General features: G+C 40.9%; 1 protein-coding gene across 4 annotated transcripts in view; it reads left to right on the forward strand.

The window, feature by feature from the left end:
- LOC130593274 (sodium channel protein type 5 subunit alpha-like) overlaps positions 1–18,920 on the forward strand; it is a 215,577-nt gene that overhangs the window by 101,168 nt on the left and 95,489 nt on the right. For 3 of the 4 annotated variants that reach the window (XM_057398302.1, XM_057398303.1, XM_057398304.1), the window contains exons 12-15: positions 787–1,188; positions 10,314–10,446; positions 13,214–13,452; positions 17,701–17,874. In XM_057398302.1, the coding sequence (XP_057254285.1) occupies positions 787–1,188; positions 10,314–10,446; positions 13,214–13,452; positions 17,701–17,874 (948 nt within the window). The remainder of the gene's footprint in view (positions 1–786; positions 1,189–10,313; positions 10,447–13,213; positions 13,453–17,700; positions 17,875–18,920) is intronic. The other variant, XM_057398305.1, reaches the window with a different exon arrangement.

An 18,920-nucleotide genomic window follows, 5' to 3' on the forward strand; every position in this document is an offset into this window, starting at 1 on the left:
TGAACTCCTTATGTTTTTTCTGAACATCCTTTTTACTCTGCCAGGGTTTAGGTGTGTTCAGTCCTTGGCTACGTCTTGCTGATGCTCTGTCAGAGATGCACTCTCACTAGCTGATGTCAGAGTGGATCATCAAGGCTGATATTTGAGTGTGAGGGACACTGCTGTTTACTGAGGTTACCTATCCCTTAAAGCAGCTATGTGCATTTGGATTATCATTTTAGAAAGTAATAAACCACATTCCCTCTTCTTGCTCTTGTTTTATTTTCTTTTCCTTTATCACCTTCTTCCGTCGTATTCTGCTGCTTCTTCTTCCCTCTTCTTCTCATTTTCCCTGCAGTTCATTTCCTGCCCTATTTCTTTATCTCTTCTTCTCCTACTGCAACATTCCTTCCCTAGCTGTTATGAAGATGTGTGATAATGCAGTAAACTGGAGCTGGATCCCTTTCCGTGCTCCTGTCTTCCACTCCTTGTGCTGCCTTCCCAGGTCCTTTGGCACTTATCAGATGGGAGGGGAGTAGAAGCTAAGGAAGTTATCATGCTACGAGGTGAATGCCACCTTGACCCTTCCCATTTCAGAACATCTTTAACTGTTGATTATTAGACAAATACCTAGTGGCTAGGAATTCAACCTCTTAACTTTGCGAAGGTTTAATAAGTGTAATTCTTTCTCTGACGCGCTTGATTTAAAATGGAACTTGCTGCTCCCCCCAGACCTTCCTCACTTCCTGAAAACATGTTGCAAAATGTTGTTTCTCTTTCCCCTTTTTCCTTTCTGGGGGTTTCTAGACTCTCCTTGGCATTAGTTATGGTCCCAATGCAAACTTGGTGAAGCGCAGAACCAGCCACGGAAGCATATTCAGTTTCCGACTCCGTGGCAGAGACACTGGCTCCGAAACAGATTTTGCCGATGATGAGATCAGCACTGCTGGGGAAAATGAAAGCCACCGGGGCTCTCTCTTAATTCCAAGATCTGGGAGGCGTCCAAGCGTGCAGAGTCAAGTGAGCCATAGTTCTCACCCTGCTACTCCCAACTACACCCAGACGGGCAAAAGGAACAGCTCAGTGGATTGCAATGGTGTGGTTTCCCTGATAGGAGGAGGCATCGGGGCACTCAACCCAGACCCTACTTCTCCTGCAGGGTTACTGCTCCCCCCAGTTATTATGGAAAAACCTGGGACAGGCGACCTGGTGAGTACTTTATAACTTTTGTATGTGATTCACGCTCATATTTCCTTCTAAATGTTGTTGGAGTTTGCTGTAATTTATTTACATGATATGCAGTCTGCAGTGAGAAACCCAGACCCATCATCCTTGGCTGGGTGGGAAGGCGACAGGCTCACTAACACAAGTAGTGCGTGTCTAGTGCCACATAAAAATGATTCATGACTTCTGGTGAGACTCACTCTTCAGAGCTGGCTAGAGGCAAATACCTAAATACTGGGTTTGATATGAATTCCCTTTTCTTGTAGGGACATTTTTAGGTTGGTTTCTTTGAGCATTTGAATATGTGACATTGTCCAGTGGCTAGAAAATGATGCCTTTAAAATGATTCTGTGTGAGTCTTACTATCTTGAGACTGCATTTTCTCCCGTTCGTTGCTATATGTTTGCATCTAACTTTTAGTCTTCTGTATTGCTACTCTTAGAGGACTGTTCTTAGTTTTTCCCAGAAGGGATTAGCATCCAGTTCAAGTAACACCCAGGAGAGATGAGTAGATAATCAACAGACTTTAAGCCTTTTGCAGATTTCCAAAATCTTTGTTGCAAAGCACCACTGCTGCAAAATATTTAATAAGGCTATAACTAAAACTATTAAAACTGATACCTTTAGGACCCAAGCATGAATTCACTTGGAAAACCAGGAGATGGTGTTTTGGAAATAGCTGCTACACAGGCAGGAAAATTTGGACAGGTTGTCAGTTTAATATAGTGAGAATTTATCTCTTTTAAGATAGATAATCTACATTGGAACTCATTACTCTCAGTAGTCTTTAAAGCAACAGACGTCTAGTCACTATGGTCAGTGTGGATAGGATTTATTTCATCTTAGAGATCAAAAATGGGTCAGGATAAATCTCTGACCCTCTAGGTGCCTCTTTCTGTTCCCAAGATGAGTAACTCTACATTGCACATGTTTTATACCAGGTGAGATTAAGCTCTCTCAGACTAACAAAGTGCCAAAACTGGGTTACGTCGGTGTGGAAAAGAGCAAATGTGATTCTAACATGTATTAGGCTAGTTATTTCCTGAAGAGAAAGGCGAGTGAGATGGATCCCAGATGTGGTGTCAGATTATCAGTAAACTGAGAAGCAGCTTTTTTCCTTTAGAGCCAGGCAGCTTCTTCCCTCTCAAGCTTTGGATTGAATTTTTTTCTCACCTACTAGGGCATTCCCTGTAGTCCTGCAAATAGACTCTCACACTGCACATGAGAGGAGGGCCCGTGCTGCGCGTGGGAAGCTAGTTGGTGTGAGAATTATCTGTTTTGTTGACAGTTTTGAGGCTGTTGCTTCTTTTTCAGATGTTTGCACCTTTGTTCATTTAGGACTTTGGTACTCCTTTTTTTACGCTCTGCAGACAAGAAAGATCAGCCCTAAGAGCAGTCTCTAGACAGCTAAGTAACAGAAACACTGATTGTAGATAGTGGGGTTTTACCAGACTTAGCTTGGTGCAAAGGAAAAAGAAGATGTGTATTAAAGAAACTGTGGAAGAAAGTTTATGTAAGAAAAAAGAATACTGAACCGAAGTAGAAAGGCTTCAGCAGATGAGCAGTGGATGTCCTCCTTTTCTGTGTAAGGAAGGCAGCTCTGCAGGCTTCTGAGGCTCTCCCAGCTTTCAGAAAAAGCTTAACAAAATGTGAGAGCACTCAACCTTTCACAGGAAATATTGGTGTTTTACAGGGTTGGGTCCTGAGGTGACAGGAGGCTTTGAGCTCTGCTGGCATTTCTTTTGTTTGCCAGATTCCTGCCTTTTAAAAGAATGGATTCTGAAAATTGAATGGCCCTGGTGGGTGAGCTCACTTGGCAGTTCCCTGGTCATCTAGGAAATACCATCCAGGCGCTATAGTAACAGATGCTCATTCAGTGATGCAATGTGAAGGATGATGTGTCTTCTGCAAAACAGGTTTGGTATCTAATCTATCCAGAAAATGTGAGCTGGAGTTAAAAGCTAATTGGCAAGAAGCCCATTGCTGTACAGATGTATTTGCTACAGGAATCGTAAGCGCCACGCGCAAGTGCGCAGCCTCAGCTGTGGAGCACAGGGAGAAGGAAATAGAAAATCTAACACCTAAGTATGCTCAGAGACAAATCAACATGCTTCTGGGCTTTGTGTTTGATTATTTTCATCTTTTTCTTGTTAAAATTTGAAGTTAAGTTTGTTCTTTGTTAGCAGCTCTGGTTTCTGTTAAGAGTCTCTTGATATGTTTATGGGAGGCAAAAGAAAGATGTTGCAGGGTGAAGCTGAAGCTACCTTATTAACCCCACTGGCCCTGCAGCTATTATTTATTTTGTACAAGTGTAAGGCCATAGTGAAAAAGGACCCACTTGTGCTATCTGTTGTGTCTTCCCTGAACAAAAGAAGGAAGGACCAGGACATGAAAATGCATCTCTGCAAGAAAAAAATATTGTTAAGCTCTGACTTGCAGCTTCCTGAGTTTTAACTGTGGCTTCAATCATGTGAACACAATGTCTGAGTTGATGGAGCGGGCAAAACACATTTTACGGCATTAGGTTTTGAAGATGCTTTTCTCCAGGTCCCTCTGTGATGCTCAGCAGTATCAGATGAGCGTAACACAGATCTGTCTGATTGCTACTGAGGAGGGAGGCCACTGAATTCTGATTTGGGGAAAGCTTGGAGGAGTGCTTCTGATTTAAAAGGCATAGTAAACATCAGATGAGACCTGACCATCTCTAGTTTTGAGGTTCCAGCCTGCAGCCCTTAAGCAGACCATAGTTTCAGCAGGTGATTTCAAACAGGATCTCCTGAGCTTTCTCAGGGAAAGCACATGAAGTCACTAGCCATTTTTGTGAATTTTAGCCTGACCAGTTTTAGTAACATTCAGCCTGCAGATTTTACCCCAGGCAGAGTAGCTGGGACCATGATGCCTTTGTGGGCATTGTAACTGCTACTCCCTGTCCCAGACAAGGTAGCAGCTGAGCTGACATGAAGGCACCTGTGCAGCTTGTGCCCTCTCCCAGGAGAGAGGTGGCTGCAGCACGTTATTCCACTGTTCAGGCTGGTGGCTCAGATGAGTAGCCTCCTGACACTTGGCTGCAGAAGAGTATATAAGCTAAAGAAGCCAGTTTCAGATACTCTTCAGGTGGCTTTGGCTGCTTGGCACAGGTGGGTGTGAGTGTGTTTCTATGAGTGCTTGCACTGGCCATCTCTTCCTAATAAACCAGGAGAGGTTTCAAATAATCTTAATGGATGGTGTTTCTACCCTCAGTCTTGTCATCTGGGGTAGTTGGACTGGTCAGCAGGCTTGCTGGCCATGGACAGCATATTCCACGCAGAATGGCATTTATCCATGCAGTCTTCTGCATCAAAGTGGTCCTGCCAAGTCATCATGGGCTTCAGCCCATGAGCAAGAGGAGGACATCCTATACTCTGTAGGGAACTCATGCATTTTTGCATACTTTGCTACACCCATTAATGTTTCCACATAAGAGCACCCACAAGGACTGATGGTAGTGTTTTAGGGAAGCTCCCCTTGGCAGCACAAAGGGTTACACTGCAGTGTTAAAGCTAGAAAACCCACCTAGCTCATATGAAGAGCAAAGCGGTGCAATCTGAAAGTGTGAACTGCCACCACAAAGGTGGCTCTGGCTCAGGCAGTCTTCACCTGGATGTGAAGAGTAGCAGGCATTCAAGCCCAAGGGGTGTAGGGAGCTTGTCCCAAGAAACTTCTGGTATTTACCTAGTTATTCTTCTGCATATCTCCAATGTATCCTGCAGATGACTCAATCAGGGTTGGTCCTGTTCTTCCACCAGCTTTCTTCAAGTGATGCAGTTGCTGATTTCATCAGTCTTAGACCAGTGTAATTAAATAAGACACAAGCAGGACTATAGTGGCTATGCTTAAAGTCCTAATTTTTTTTTTTTTTTTACTTTGGCCTGAAACTCAGAGATTTGAAAAAGGATACATTTTCATGATTCTGCTGATTTTTGGGCTGGGAGTTTGGGATTTTGCCTTTTTTAGAGGAAGTTTGTACAATATACAAGTAACTTCAGGGCACACTACAGCCTAAAGTTTCTGCACATCCCTGTACTATTTATTTGTAGCTGTGTATTGCTCTGTTGTGTTTTAGTGTTTCTTAGTTAAGAGGTTAGAATAACATCTCTCTTCACAAGGTATTGATCTGTTTGAACAGAACTGGATTAAGTTAATGAGCTGCTATCTGGCACTCAATTTATCCATGGGATCTGATGAAGATGAGTAAATTGTCACCTGTGGTTGTCAGGAATTTCTTGAGAGTTAAAAAATACACATGACAGCATCCCCTCTTGTCTCCTAAATCCAGCTGGAGCCCTTTCTGTAACTCTGGATGGAAATGGCAAGGTTTTTAGTTTAGCCTGAGTTTCCTATTATTTTGGAGATTAGATTTGGTGAAGAGGATGCAGGATTGAGGAGGTGGTTGCTCACGAGGGACAGCTGACTGTTAACTGTTGGTCCCTACTACTTTGCTCTCCCTGGGGCACCTGCTCAACACAGCTTCCCATCAGCCCAGGAGCAAAGTGGGGCCACCTGTGACACGGCTTTGGGATGGGCAACGAAGCCGAGGTTGGAGCTATCTGGTTTCTGCCTCTGCACATAACAACTCTTCCTGAATTTCCTATTGGTTGCATGTCTGTTTTTTCTCTTAGGAAACAAATGCCGAGTATTGCTAGCTTGTCAGGAGTGAAAACCAGTGTGGAGTGAGCCCTTAAGGAAGTCCAGGCTGCTTACTGAGGGGCTTAACTAAGGATTTAGACGCTTGCCTTTAGATAAACTTTTATTGTCTTTTTTATTAAAGACCCACAAACCCAACAAACAAACACAAACCAAACCAAAACCATAAAACCCCCCACAAAACAAACAAACAAACAAACAACAACAAAAAAAAAACAACAAAACCCAAAACAAAACAAATGGATAAACAAAAAAGAAGACCTTGGCCTTTCTTGTCACTAAGCCAAAACCTGTCTTGCTGACCACCTTGGTTTGAGGTTATTTGTTCACCATAATACTGCCCTGAGGTAAAATTTCTTTCTTTCCTCCCTTGCTTTGCCACAGGACTGGTGAAAAGGCAAAGTGTTAGCAGTTTCCCTGTTCAGAAAAAATATCAACAAAATAAGTCATCCAAGAATCACCACCATTAAGTTATATGGACGAAAGCGAGCTAACCCTTTGCTGCTGACACAAAGAGCTGTCACCGTGGCTCTAGTTTCTGTTCATTTCAAGCTTTGCTTTAGCACATCCTGAGTGTAAATCATTTAGATTTGACACAAATATTGCAATCTGCTCCAGTTTGCAATGCATCTCTTTAAATAATCAAGCACCCACAAAATTAAATGGCTTCTTTTTAATGTTGTGTGCTATTATGGTCACTTTCAATCTCATTAAATATTTGTGCTAGTGCTTTACTGGGTCCATTGTTCACTGTGTGGCCTGTCCACCTCTTTTTATGCTTGAAAAGATTTTTACTGTACAAGGAAAATTAAACCTGTCCCAGTTCCCAAATGTGGTCTTTAAAATGCTGCCATGTAAAAGTCCATCTTCACATAACAGTTTCGATATAGCTCAGAACTGTAGGCACTGAGAAGAAAGTAATTTTGAAGTGTTATGCATCCTCATTTACATGTAAATTACTGAATAGTATATTTATCCCTATAGAATTAAGCTAATCCAAAGGAGAAACATTTCCAGTCAATCAGGGAGGAATACAAATAATCTCATCCTGCTGGAGGTGCCTCTGCTGAACTCCATTGTGATTTTTCATCTGGATCCTAAGGACAATCCTTACATAACCATAGGGACTGTTGTTATTTTTACTTAATTTCTGTAGAAATATAAGTACTATGAAAAAATGTGCTTGTGTATATTCTCTCTGTAATGATGATAACCTTTATGCTGCCTTGTTTGTCCAGTTCCTGGAACTGCTCTCTATCTCAGAGTACAAAACCTACTAGTTCCTTGTGTGACTATTAGCTATCTCTGTTCTAAAATAAATAATAAAAAAATCCTCTCACTTATCTGTTCTTTACAAAGAACAAAAGCTCATAAACTTCCCTGAGTAACTTCAATAATTTTAAGCAATTCACCTGGATGGAAATGTTCCTTCCTGGAAAAATACTTTTTAGCAAATGTCAGGCTGCCTATGTGATAGATTTACTGCCCTACTGGGAAAGGGACCATGTCCTCCTGCAAAAGCATAGGAATGTGGAGTAGGTTTGCCAGAGAAGTGGTGAATGCCCCATTCCTGGAGACATTCAGGGCCAGGCTGGATGTGGTTCTGGGCAACCTGATCTAGTTGGAGATGTCCCTGCTCATTGCAGGGGGTTTGCCTAGATGAGCTTTGAAGATTCCTTCCTACCCAAGCTTTTCTGTGATTCTATTTCTTCTACCCCAGCATTGCCAGACGCTGTGTCCTGGCTCCGGTGGCACACCTTTGCTGTGTGACTTGGAAAACTTGTCAATATCACATCAAACCTAGGGAAAAAGTCAGTTCCCTGTTATTTTTTTATTTTTTATGAAGGGTACGCCAAACCTGTTTAATTTTTTATTTAGCCTGGTTTAGCTGAATCGAAAAATAAGAAGAATGGATCTCTGAATGTTTTTTTCTTTGGCTTTTTACCTCTGCAGTGAATTATTTTTGCACCTGTAAGTAAAAGGTGGCTTTCAGATAAAAGCCACCAATGCATAACTCCTGCAAAAAACATTTCTGCATGCATAAATAGGAATATAGTATCTTTCCTGACAGTCAGAAAAGTGGCACTTCTAAAGGTGAGGTTGTCTAAACATATTCTACTGGTATGTCTTAAGGTTTGGGTCAGATGGGATGATGGTACAGGTTAAAAAGAGTTACACAATCCAGAGGAATTTGCAGTTCATTCTACAGACAGAGGGATCTGGGAGATCTGGGGGTTTATTTGGCTGTTTTCCTTTCTCTTTGCCTTTTGCATTTTTAGTTTATATTACTTAAAAGTTTGTCTCCCTCATGTTTTTTATCTCCTTGTCTAGTTATTTCTTTTCAGTCCCGTGTATTTGTTACCTACTCCAAACTGGTGCTAATGGTTATGCAATTTTGTAGATGCTTTCTTCATTAATAAAACATTTGTTGTTTCTTTGTTTCTTTTTGGATGTTTTTGAGGCAAAGGGAATCAAGAGAACTACTGCATCCTAAATACCGTTCGGGTTTTCTCCATCTCCTAAGCCAAGGATAGAGTGTTTTCTTGTAATATTGTGCAGATGTGAGAGTCTTTGAATAAGTTCTGATTACACCTTTCCTTTTGAGATGGCTGTGTCAGTAACTGAATGGACAATGAGCCAATTGTTTTAACAAAAGAGAACATTTTAGGAAAAAAAAAGAAAAAAGACATTTTGAAGTATTACTGCTTTCCTGACTTAGCTAATGGTTTTAAGTGCTTGCTTTAAAAGTCCTTACTCTTCTCTGGTCTTGCAATAATTGGTATTTTTAACTGCAGTACTTTGAAGTGACCTGCAAGCAGTATCCTGGCTATTATTATTAGTGTCAGCCAGTGGCCAAGCATCTTTGTCCTTTGTGACCATCTGACAAGGGGATGTCCCCTGCTCTGAAGGGGTCACGCTCCAGAAAGACAGCTTGTAGAGCTTCAGTACTTTTTTCATGCTGTTCTCATGGAACTGCCTTTCTTGAAGAGCCTTTTTAGTAGAGAAATGGTGAAGAGGAGGGATCCTGAGTCCCTCTGGCGCATGTCACAGGCACAGACAACAGAGCTGCGGGGCTGCTGCCCATGGCATGTCTTGCTTGGCATCCTGGGCGCTGCTTGGGGTGGTTAGGGCCATTTCAGACTCAAGCAATGGGAAGATCCAGAAGATTGAATCCGATTCCTGTAGCTCATTTGAATCCTGTAGCTCATTTTGACTATGGAGAAGCAAAAGCAGCTATTCTGACATCTGTATAAACCAGGGGTTATCATCTTTGTAAGGATTTCTTCTCCTTTCATATTTCCTTGCAAGAGCCATCAAGACCCATCTATTTACAGTGCATCTCCCTTGCTTACATAGTGTCTTGGCCTCACAGCCTGTATGCTTGGAGGAGCATGACAGAAGCTATTAAAACACTTATCTTGGGAGACCGAGTGTCTTGACCAGGAGGTCTGTGACAGAGTGATGCTGAACTTGGCTTTCCCAGATCCTTACACCTCAACCACCCTCTTTCCTTCTACCTGTGAGAGAGCTGGAGGAGTAAATCAGGCAGAATTTGTCAATGTATGAAGTGGGAACTTGTAATAGTAAAAGCCTTAAGATCTTGCTCCTGTGAGCTGACAATATAAAGTATTTAATGCAGCGTGTGTCTACAGCTATACCGTGTTTCTGTCTGACTTCAGAAACCCAAGCCTTCAAAAAGTATAAAACCAATTTAAAATGAAACATTAAATAAAGACAGTTTGGGAGTTCTGTTTTTCTGGTATTTTCTTTCTTTTTTTTAACAACAAAAAAAAACCCAACAAAACACTTTTCCTTCTGAAACATGAGAACAAGAGGGTTTGGGTTATATTTTACTTTTCCTGAGAAAAAAGGAAGCTCAGATTCTCCACTAATTACAGAGCTTCAGAATCCGTGACACCAAAGATCACCAGAATGACAATATGTTCCTGAGATTTGGCAATGTTTCAGAACAAGAAAAAACATGTGTTGAGGAGTCAGTTTGCTTGGTCTGATATCAGAGGCCTGTAATGGAGCTGTTACCCACGCCCCTTTTCCTCTTCTAGCAGTATAATTAAACAGTTAACACATTTCAGAATTAATGGAATAATTAATGTAATTAAGCAGGGCTTCTTTCACAACCAGAGAGCATGGTAAAACAGCTCTGCTGTTTCTTCAGGATCAGAAGTATCCTTTTATTTTCACCTGCATCTTTCACCTGTTTACACGAAGGTAAAGGGCAGGACAGTTTCCAAAATTGTTCAAAGAGCATTTTCAAAAGCAGCACACCAACAGCATGTGCTTAATTGGGAAATTAGTGAGCTTTGGACTTTTCAGATGGGAAAAAATAGTGCTGAGACAATTTTGAAAATGCTACCCTATATCTACTTTGGTTTTACTCTTCTGATCCAATGTGTTCATTTAAACAGACCTCTCCCTCTGACGAGGCAAGCAAGAAGCAGCTTTTAATGCCCCACCGCCCATCAGTGGACCACTCGGACGAACCCTTTCAGAGGCAGAGGGCAGTGAGCGCTGTCAGCATCATCACCAGTGCCCTGGAAGGTACGATGTGTCTTTAGTCCGCAGACTCAAAGCCTCAGACTCAGTGTTGATTGGCAGGAACAAAGTGACACAAAAGACCCTGACATTAGACTCTTGTTGTTTTGCAAGAAGGCATTATAAGCAGTTACTGCAACCCTTTTAACAGAGGCAATGCTGTAACAGAAGGCAATAGAATCACTGTCTTACCCATGGACTTGTAAAAATCCTGACAAAATGCTGGCCAGATAATCAGTATTGGATCTGGTAAGATTTTTTGCCCCCATGGAATTTGATTTACTCAGGGCTAACCAAGATGTAGGGCAGTGGCGCACCAGACTGTTTGAATGACTGTACATACATTTGTGTCTCACCTCTCTGGAGCTGGTGCAAAGGCTGGCATATGCGGTCACTAGCTACATGCAGAACATTTAAGCTGTGGGGGAGGATGGTACTTTCTATTACTGTTTACCACAGAAATACAGACCATCAAGTCTGGGGTAACTCAGAGGTTGAACATTTTTAGCTTCATATAGAAGAAAACCATCCTTATCAAAGATTTCCTAACTCCCAGTCTTTGACGGGTCGTTGAAATTGAATACTTGTTAACAACAAGAGGAATATTGAATCAGAATAAAATGAATCACAGGCTTTAACTGTAGTAATAGCTGCATGATTTGTGCTGAACTATATGAAACCTCCAGACCAGAAATCCCTTCCCCTTTAGTTACACCTGTTTTTTGCTCTCAGCTCTTGAGTAGTCATTGTTTGCTTGTTTTCCCAGACACTGAAAAGCCTTGCAGACAAAGAAGGACCTAGGGGGTTTTATTGGTTTGTGGGTTTGTTGTGGGTTGTTGTTTTTTTTTTTCATTTAAAAATAAGAGGAATAATACCCCCGAACACACACTTTGCGTTCTTCTGACCACTTTTTTATAACAGTATAAAATAGCAGAATAAAAGCAGTGGAGTCTGATTTTAGTTTTCCTTTTGCAGATTTTTTTTTCAAAAACTATTAAATCTGTTGTGTTTTCCAAAGATCATCTGTGCTGAGAAAGGATGTGGTTTCTTAATTTATTTAAAATGCTTTGATACCACATCACTGCCAAAACAGGGCAGTTGCATCTACCTCCTTCCCTTGCTGAGTTCCTGCAGTTTAGTTTGACTGTACGAACAGTTGGTTTTCAGCTGGATCAATAAGTAGAACCAGCTCACCCACAAGAAGCAGGAGCACAAAAGCTGGCAAAAGGACAGAGGAATAACATATGGCTGAGGCTGAGAGATGAACCTGCCCTCTTTAGTAGCAACCTGGACTTACAGGAGCTTCTCTCAAGTGTGGAGCCTCAGGGAAAAGAGGCATTTGATGTGTGCCCATTGTGAAGGTCCCCAAGTTAATAATAGTGGAGTAAGCAGGGTTGGTTAGAAGTGATTATGAGAAGTATGGATTTACCTGGAAAAATTAGATCCTTTGGGAAGTGACTGACTTAAATTCCTTATTACTTTCAGAGGTGGGTTTAAAAAAAAAATTAAAATACAAAATTAAGATTTTACATTGAAATTGATTGGGGTATTTTTCACATCTTTCACACCCACCCCTCCCACCCCCCCATCATGTGGGGTTCTCACATCATTTTAGATACCTTTAAACCCTGTTTGGAGGCTGGAAAAAAACATAATCATTTCTCGGCAGCGATTTGGTTTCCCAGAGATCTCGGAACGGAGTACATGTTTGTACAAAATCTGTGCATGCGGGACATAATCTGATATTTTAAAAGCTTGCTAGAGGACACCTAATACCTCAGTTCTGTTGTCCAATGAAGAACAAATGCACAGAGAATGCATCCTGACTTGAGAGAGGAGGCTGTTTATAAACTGATTGAAATAACAGCCTTGGCTGAAGTTTTCCTCTTATCAGTGCAGGTTCTAATTATATAGACTAAGACTGTTATACAGCATTCCATGCCTATAAAGGAATCAGAAAAGGAAAGCATTAAGCTATTTCACTAATCATTATCATTCAGCCATTAACTGTCTTTTTTGGCTTTTCTTTTTCACTGTTTAATGCAAATTATACTTCTGAAGCTATTTCAGTTCTTTTGTGCTCAAGTAAAATGGACATATGAAAGTTGTATTTTAGGTAATATTTTAAAAGCACCTCTAAAAAGCACATTGGAGCCCTAGTAGCATTTTCAAACTGACTTATGAATTCCCCTGATTTTGTATGTGGGCCTTTTAGAAGAAATCAGACACTAAATGCCTGTTTGGATTGCACATCAAGAACAGAAACCTAAGGGATAACCAGCGGTACTCTAGCTCTCAAGTGGTTAAATCAGCTCTAAATATTGGATTTAAGCTCTTTCAGCTCTTAACTGCTTTAAAAGGTATATTTAAGATACTCCTAAAATGTGGCACAGGAATGAAAAAACTATTCCAGTCTAATTTAAATGAAGATAGAGTATTCTTATCCATATGAACTTGGAAAACTGGAAAACAGTGAAAATCCGAGCCTATATATAATGCTGGACTTTACATATTTAGTGTGGTTCTCTCTTTTTGCTTCTGACGCTTTTAAAAGGTTATTACTTTTAGAATAAGTCACTGTCTGCTAAGTGCAGGTCAACTGGCAAGACCCTCAAAGTGTGTAATTTGCCAGCCTATTGGACAGAAATATTTTATCCTAGAAAAAAGTTTGGGGTAATTCAGGGGCCTTCCTTTATGTTGTGAGTCATTTTAAGTGTTCTCTTGTCCTATAACTCAGTGTGAATTGACTGTTACTTTACTGCTTGTGACTTAGAGCTTGAGGAATCACACCAGAAATGTCCTCCCTGCTGGAACCACTTTGCTGTTAAATTTCTCATTTGGGATTGTTGCCCGCTTTGGCTTTTAATCAAGAAATTTGTCAAGTTTGTGGTAATGGACCCATTTACCGACCTTACCATCACTCTTTGCATTGTGCTGAACACGCTTTTCATGGCCTTGGAGCATTATAAGATGACGAAGGAGTTTGACCACATGCTTTACATAGGCAATTTGGTAAGTGAACATGAACTTGAAGTGCTACCTGAGGAGTATATTGCGCGCTTGTTAAAGTTTTGGCTGCAGCTTGGGAAAACCCTTTGTTGATATATTATCAGTATCACTTTGCCTATGACATGTCAAGTAAGTCCACAGTCACTTCTTCCTGAGGGTGAAGAAAAAAGAATGGAAGACAGTGGTCTGTATTGTGAAGCTAACATATTCTAATGTTGTTAGTAACCAATAAAGCCACGTTTCTGAGCTGTTCCTGATAAGTTTCAAGTTTGTATCTGTTTAAGGAAAAAAGAGGATTAATGAGGTTTACTTGGGATTTCTGTTAAAGCAATGATAAGCCAGTTCTTGGTGACTAATCATGACTTTTAAGTTAAAACAAAACAAAACAACAAACCAAACAAACAAGAACCAAAGCCCAAAAAATTTACAGGAAAAGAAAACCAAACCCAAGGCAAGATAGATCCTGGAGAGAGAGATAGAATGCTCTTTGGTCATAGGTAGATATGTATGTGGGAAGGTGCCTATGCTACATTTTCCGTGTGTTCTGCTGTGCCTCCCTGCCTTAGCCATTAGCCTGTACTGGGTCCCATGCAACCCCTGGGGCAGAAGGGACATAGAGCAAAACATGGCTGATGCTTCAGGGGGAAATTCTGAACGTGCAGGCTGGAGCAGCCAGGGATAGAACTGCAAAGTAAGCAGAGACTGCACTTCTCTGAGGAGAAGCAGAGTGACAGATCTACAGCCAAGCTGCAGGGACAGCAGAAAAGCCTTTCCAGAGGCAATGCAGTACAGTTTGTTAACCCAGGGGGCCACTAAAATTCTGCAGTTACTACAAAACGGAAGCTTTTTCTTTAATCGTCTTTCTCAGGGTTTATGTTTAAATGTTACGATGTTTTACTGCTTTAAAATCCTTTTAATTTTAGAAGAGTCTGTATTGGAAAAAGCACAGGCTATCTAGCTATGGAATGGTGGAATTGCCCCTAAAATCTAGTGGTAGAAACAAAGATATCCTGTAGGACCATAATTATCCTGTAGGACCTTGTTATTCTTAGCTCTGGGCCTTCTTGGCCAGGTTAAGGTTCTTCTCCTAGGCTGTGAGACCGGTCTCCAGTTTTTCAGCTGCTGTGTCTTGGCAAATCTCTGTGTGTAAAATCTGTTTGGGTCTCTCTTGCCTCAGACCCATGTTGTTGCCCTCTGCGGAAAGCAGTAGATAAGGTAGCTCAGAAAGTCATCTCACAGGACTGCATCCAGCTCCATTTTGCAGCCAGCCTTCCTTGTTGTTACTCAACAGTTTGTGGCCTTCTAAGATGACTTAAAAATACTCCTTCAGACCTGCTATCCATCAGAGCAGGTGGTAATGCTGCCATTTCCCCCTGTGGCAATTGGTAAATGTATCTCTTCCTTACTCTGCTTTTGTCAGACCAGCTTCTCTCTTTGCAGACCACAAGCAGTGAAACTCTAGCTCCTGGCATCCCTCCTACCAACACAGCTCTTGCACACCTGCTGGGACTGAGCAGGGCTGAGCAGGGTGCCAACAAGGAAATAGAAACAATGGGCAGAGGTACAAATTGCAAACCAATTTTGCTAAATTTTGCAAACAAACAAACCCCAAAATCTCACTGTGAGTTCCTCAGCGCTTCCTGGAGCTAGTTCTCCTCTTTGTGCTAAAGTTGAAAATTAAAAAAAAAAAGCCTGCTAATATTTTTTGTAACAGGCTGATGGCATGGGCTCCCTTTCCTCTGAGATCCCAAGATGGGTCTGTGAGATGACAAACCACCCCAGCTCCCCATCACGAGCTTTACTTAAACCCCCACATAACTGGATTGATTGTGAGTAGAGCAGGTCAGAGGAAGGTAACTCCATTTTGTGGAGGATTTTGCAAAGTCATTTGTAATGAAAATTGACTTTTTTTGCAATTTCCTATGAAAGAGAGTCCCTGCTCCAGGGCAGGCTGCCAGGTGATTGCATTCCCTAAACCACAGACTGACAGACCCCTCCTCTGACCCCCTGCTCGCTGGCCATTGTCCTCCTATTGCATCTAACCCTCTTTGAATTATTACACTAGTATTAAATGGGGGGAAATATTAAAAAGGGGAAATCTTTGTCATTTTTTCCTCAAAACAAATGAAAGAATGAAAGTAGGCAATGGATTTCCTTTCTCCAAGAACAATTCTTTATCCAATGCCAGCCACTGGAGATCTACTTCTCTGTCCATCTACTTCATGCAGCATCTGTTACTTTGAGGCTCCTTTAGATCATCACTTACAGAAATAAACATTTTCAAATGCGATCAGAAGGCCATACAAGCACGTGTACATGGTTCATTTGCCTATGTGGTGCCACCACTTAAAAATGGGTAGCTAGAACAAGATTTTACTGATTTTTATTTCCTTTAGACATAGATACCATTATGCAATATTTAAGCCTAAATAGCTGAAATGATAAAGATTATTAATTTGTTTTTTAAAGGCAAAGCTCTCCAAATCACCATTGTCATATTTAGCTCCAGCGGGATGCTAAGTTACTTGCTTTCTTTCCAGCCTTTATCATTTTAAGTATCCAGCCTCTTGTCCAAGTCTAGTCAGTGTGTACCAGGTGCCAGTGATTTGACAGCTGCTGATGGAAATTCGTAGCTGGTACATGTACGTGATTCCTGATGCCTTTAGGAAGGCTCAGACATTTTGCTATCTTACCGTGACATTTCCTTCTCAGAAGGCTATTGATTAAAATGATTCAGGCAAAGAAAGTGATCCTCCTGAGTCATTTCTCAGCAAGATGGTTGCATAATGTATGCAGCTTGGTATTGTGGTTTTTAAGGCAGTCCCCTAGATACAACTTCACGGACATCCAGTTTTGTCTTGTTCCTCTGTCCTAAGGGAAATTGAAGCATTCTGGTGGGAAGCTTTGGTATCTCTGACCACCATGACTCAGAAATTGTTGGCTAGTTAGAAGTATGAGACAGGTCATTGTGTTGGGTTCTTGGTAAGGGATGGTGATGAGATGTTGATACATTCCAAGGTATTGTTGCAGTTCAAGGTATTATTTTCCTGGTGAAATTTATTTTTTATTTATCTAATTTTATTGCTTAGTATCATAATTACATAACTTTAACTTTTCCCTTCTACATCTTACGGGGTTTCTCATCTCTGTTGCTCAGAGTTGATTAGTTTTGCTGGGATAATGCTGCAAATATCTAGCTTATTTATTTGAACGAAAATGCTTCTCTTTGACTCTATGTTACTGATACATGTGCTCTGGGTTCCCCCCTTGTTTTTAACCAGCACAGTGTATTAATGTTGACTGTTTCATGCAAAACTGTGTGCTTTAATATATATGTATAATAGAGATTTTTTCAGAAACATAAATCTCTGGGACTTGGAACGAAAATGAAACTGTATATAAAGAACTTAGTGCCCACGTTTAGTCGTTTCATGTTGACTGTAGCCTTATGTTGTGCACTTAAAACGTTACTTAAGGAGGCATACGAAAGCACAAGATCTGATTCTCTGAGATACTTTGCCAGAAATGTGTTAAAACCGAATTTTTTGCCAGTAGCCTTCCCATCCCACCACCACTCCCCCCACCCCCCCCACCCCCCGCCTCATAGGTAATATTTATATGTTGCTTTACAGAAAAGTGTTCCAATTAGAAGTTCCTCCATATGACATTTGAACTGGGTCATAAATAAGCAATATGTTCCTAAGACACTGTCAAAAGAAAATTGCCATGCGTATTTGTAAAAAAAATGCCTAGGACTCAAACTAGAGTTTCTAATCACCTGTCAGCTATAACCTCAGAATGACTGGAGACTTATGTTGCCCTGATATGGACAATAATAACGAAAAGGGATAATACAGCAGGAACACTACAACCCCAATACCCTTCAACACTCACGATCCATTTATTTGGGTTTCTCCACTGAAATGAATAGATTTAACCTCTATAAAAGGCACCTTTACACTTTCTTTTTCTCTTACCATTGGCATTGTTCAGATGGTTGAAGGAGATGGAAATGTATGTTTCAATCCAGAGCTTGAACTTGGATGTCACTGTAACTTTACGGCAGTGTCAAATATTACTGTGAAAAGATGAGACAAAGTTGTAATAGTGATAAAGAACCAGGCATGAAAAATAAAGTATTTGCTTGTAAAATGTTTGGGGTTTTGTTTTCTGCTGTGTTCACCTGTATCAGTCTGCAAGCAAAGAGGTGTGCTTAAAAGGTTACTTTGACTTCATATTTTCTTTCTGCAGGTCTTCACTGGGATTTTTACAGCAGAAATGATCTTCAAAGTAATTGCCCTTGACCCCTACTACTATTTTCAGCAGGGCTGGAATATTTTTGACAGCATAATTGTTATTCTAAGCCTGATGGAACTGGGTTTGTCCAGTATGGGAAACCTGTCTGTTTTACGCTCCTTTCGATTGGTAATGGTCTTATTCTGTTCTCACCCCTCCTCTTTTATGATATATAAACTGACATGAATGCAACATATTTTCTTAAAAACGCATCTGCCGATAAAGACTTTAATTGCTGCTAACTGGTGAACAGTACGTGACAGTAATTATAGGCTGCGCGATAAATGGAATTGCTCCAGATTTACATCAGGGTAAATGAGAACATAATTTGATTCCTTCTAGCTGTGCCAGGTACTTACAGAACACTTAAAATGTTTGAGTTCCAATTTGTAATAAAAATCTGCCATTTTATACCTGTACACCTGTTAGCATAGTCAGCAGATAATTGATAGCCCAAGAAATGCAAGAGCCACTATGTTGTTTTAGGAGTTGTTATTCCTAAATCATGTTCTAAACATGCCACTGTTCTTTTAAATGTTGTCAAAAGAAGATGTCTTTGAATTATTCACGGGATGATTTTTTTTTTCCTAGAACTGATCAGCATAACATAGCATCTGTCTTTCACGGGAACTCCTTAGCTGTTAGCTTCTTTGTTATGCACGGGATAGTGGTATTCTATTAATGAGAGACTGCTGGCATATTGGAACAGAAAAGTAGTTTCCTTGCCAGCCTGACATTTGTGTTGCACTTCATGTACCAGGATGTCCATGCTAATCATTCTGGCCATGATATGGCTTCACAACTTGGAAAGACCAGGAAAATAAGCCCTTATGATTACATTTAGCAGAAGACTTTTTCCCCAAAAAATTCTCTGCACTGCTCAAAAATGCTAAATTTTCACTGCTTATGTTACATCCTGAGAGTCTCCTGTTAGTTTTTGAGCAATCCTTCTTCAATAGGGCTGAAATTAACCTTCGATTGAAAACACAGCACAAGGGCTAGGCACCATTTACGTCCTTAAAATAGGTCTAAAGTGGGACGTGGGTCGTGCATAGACTGCGTGATCCCCGGCACAGAGGTGATTTTCACCCTGGGAGCTAACAGCTAATAGCATCTGGCTGAGGCTTGCTCTGAAACACGGAGGAATTTCTTCTTTCTGTGTGGGATCAAACCCT

Source organism: Pezoporus wallicus, unplaced genomic scaffold, assembly GCF_028554395.1.
Source record: "Pezoporus wallicus isolate ANWC-B61680 ecotype Strahan unplaced genomic scaffold, APGP_CSIRO_Pwel_v1 contig_7237, whole genome shotgun sequence".
Lineage (NCBI taxonomy): Eukaryota > Metazoa > Chordata > Aves > Psittaciformes > Psittacidae > Pezoporus > Pezoporus wallicus.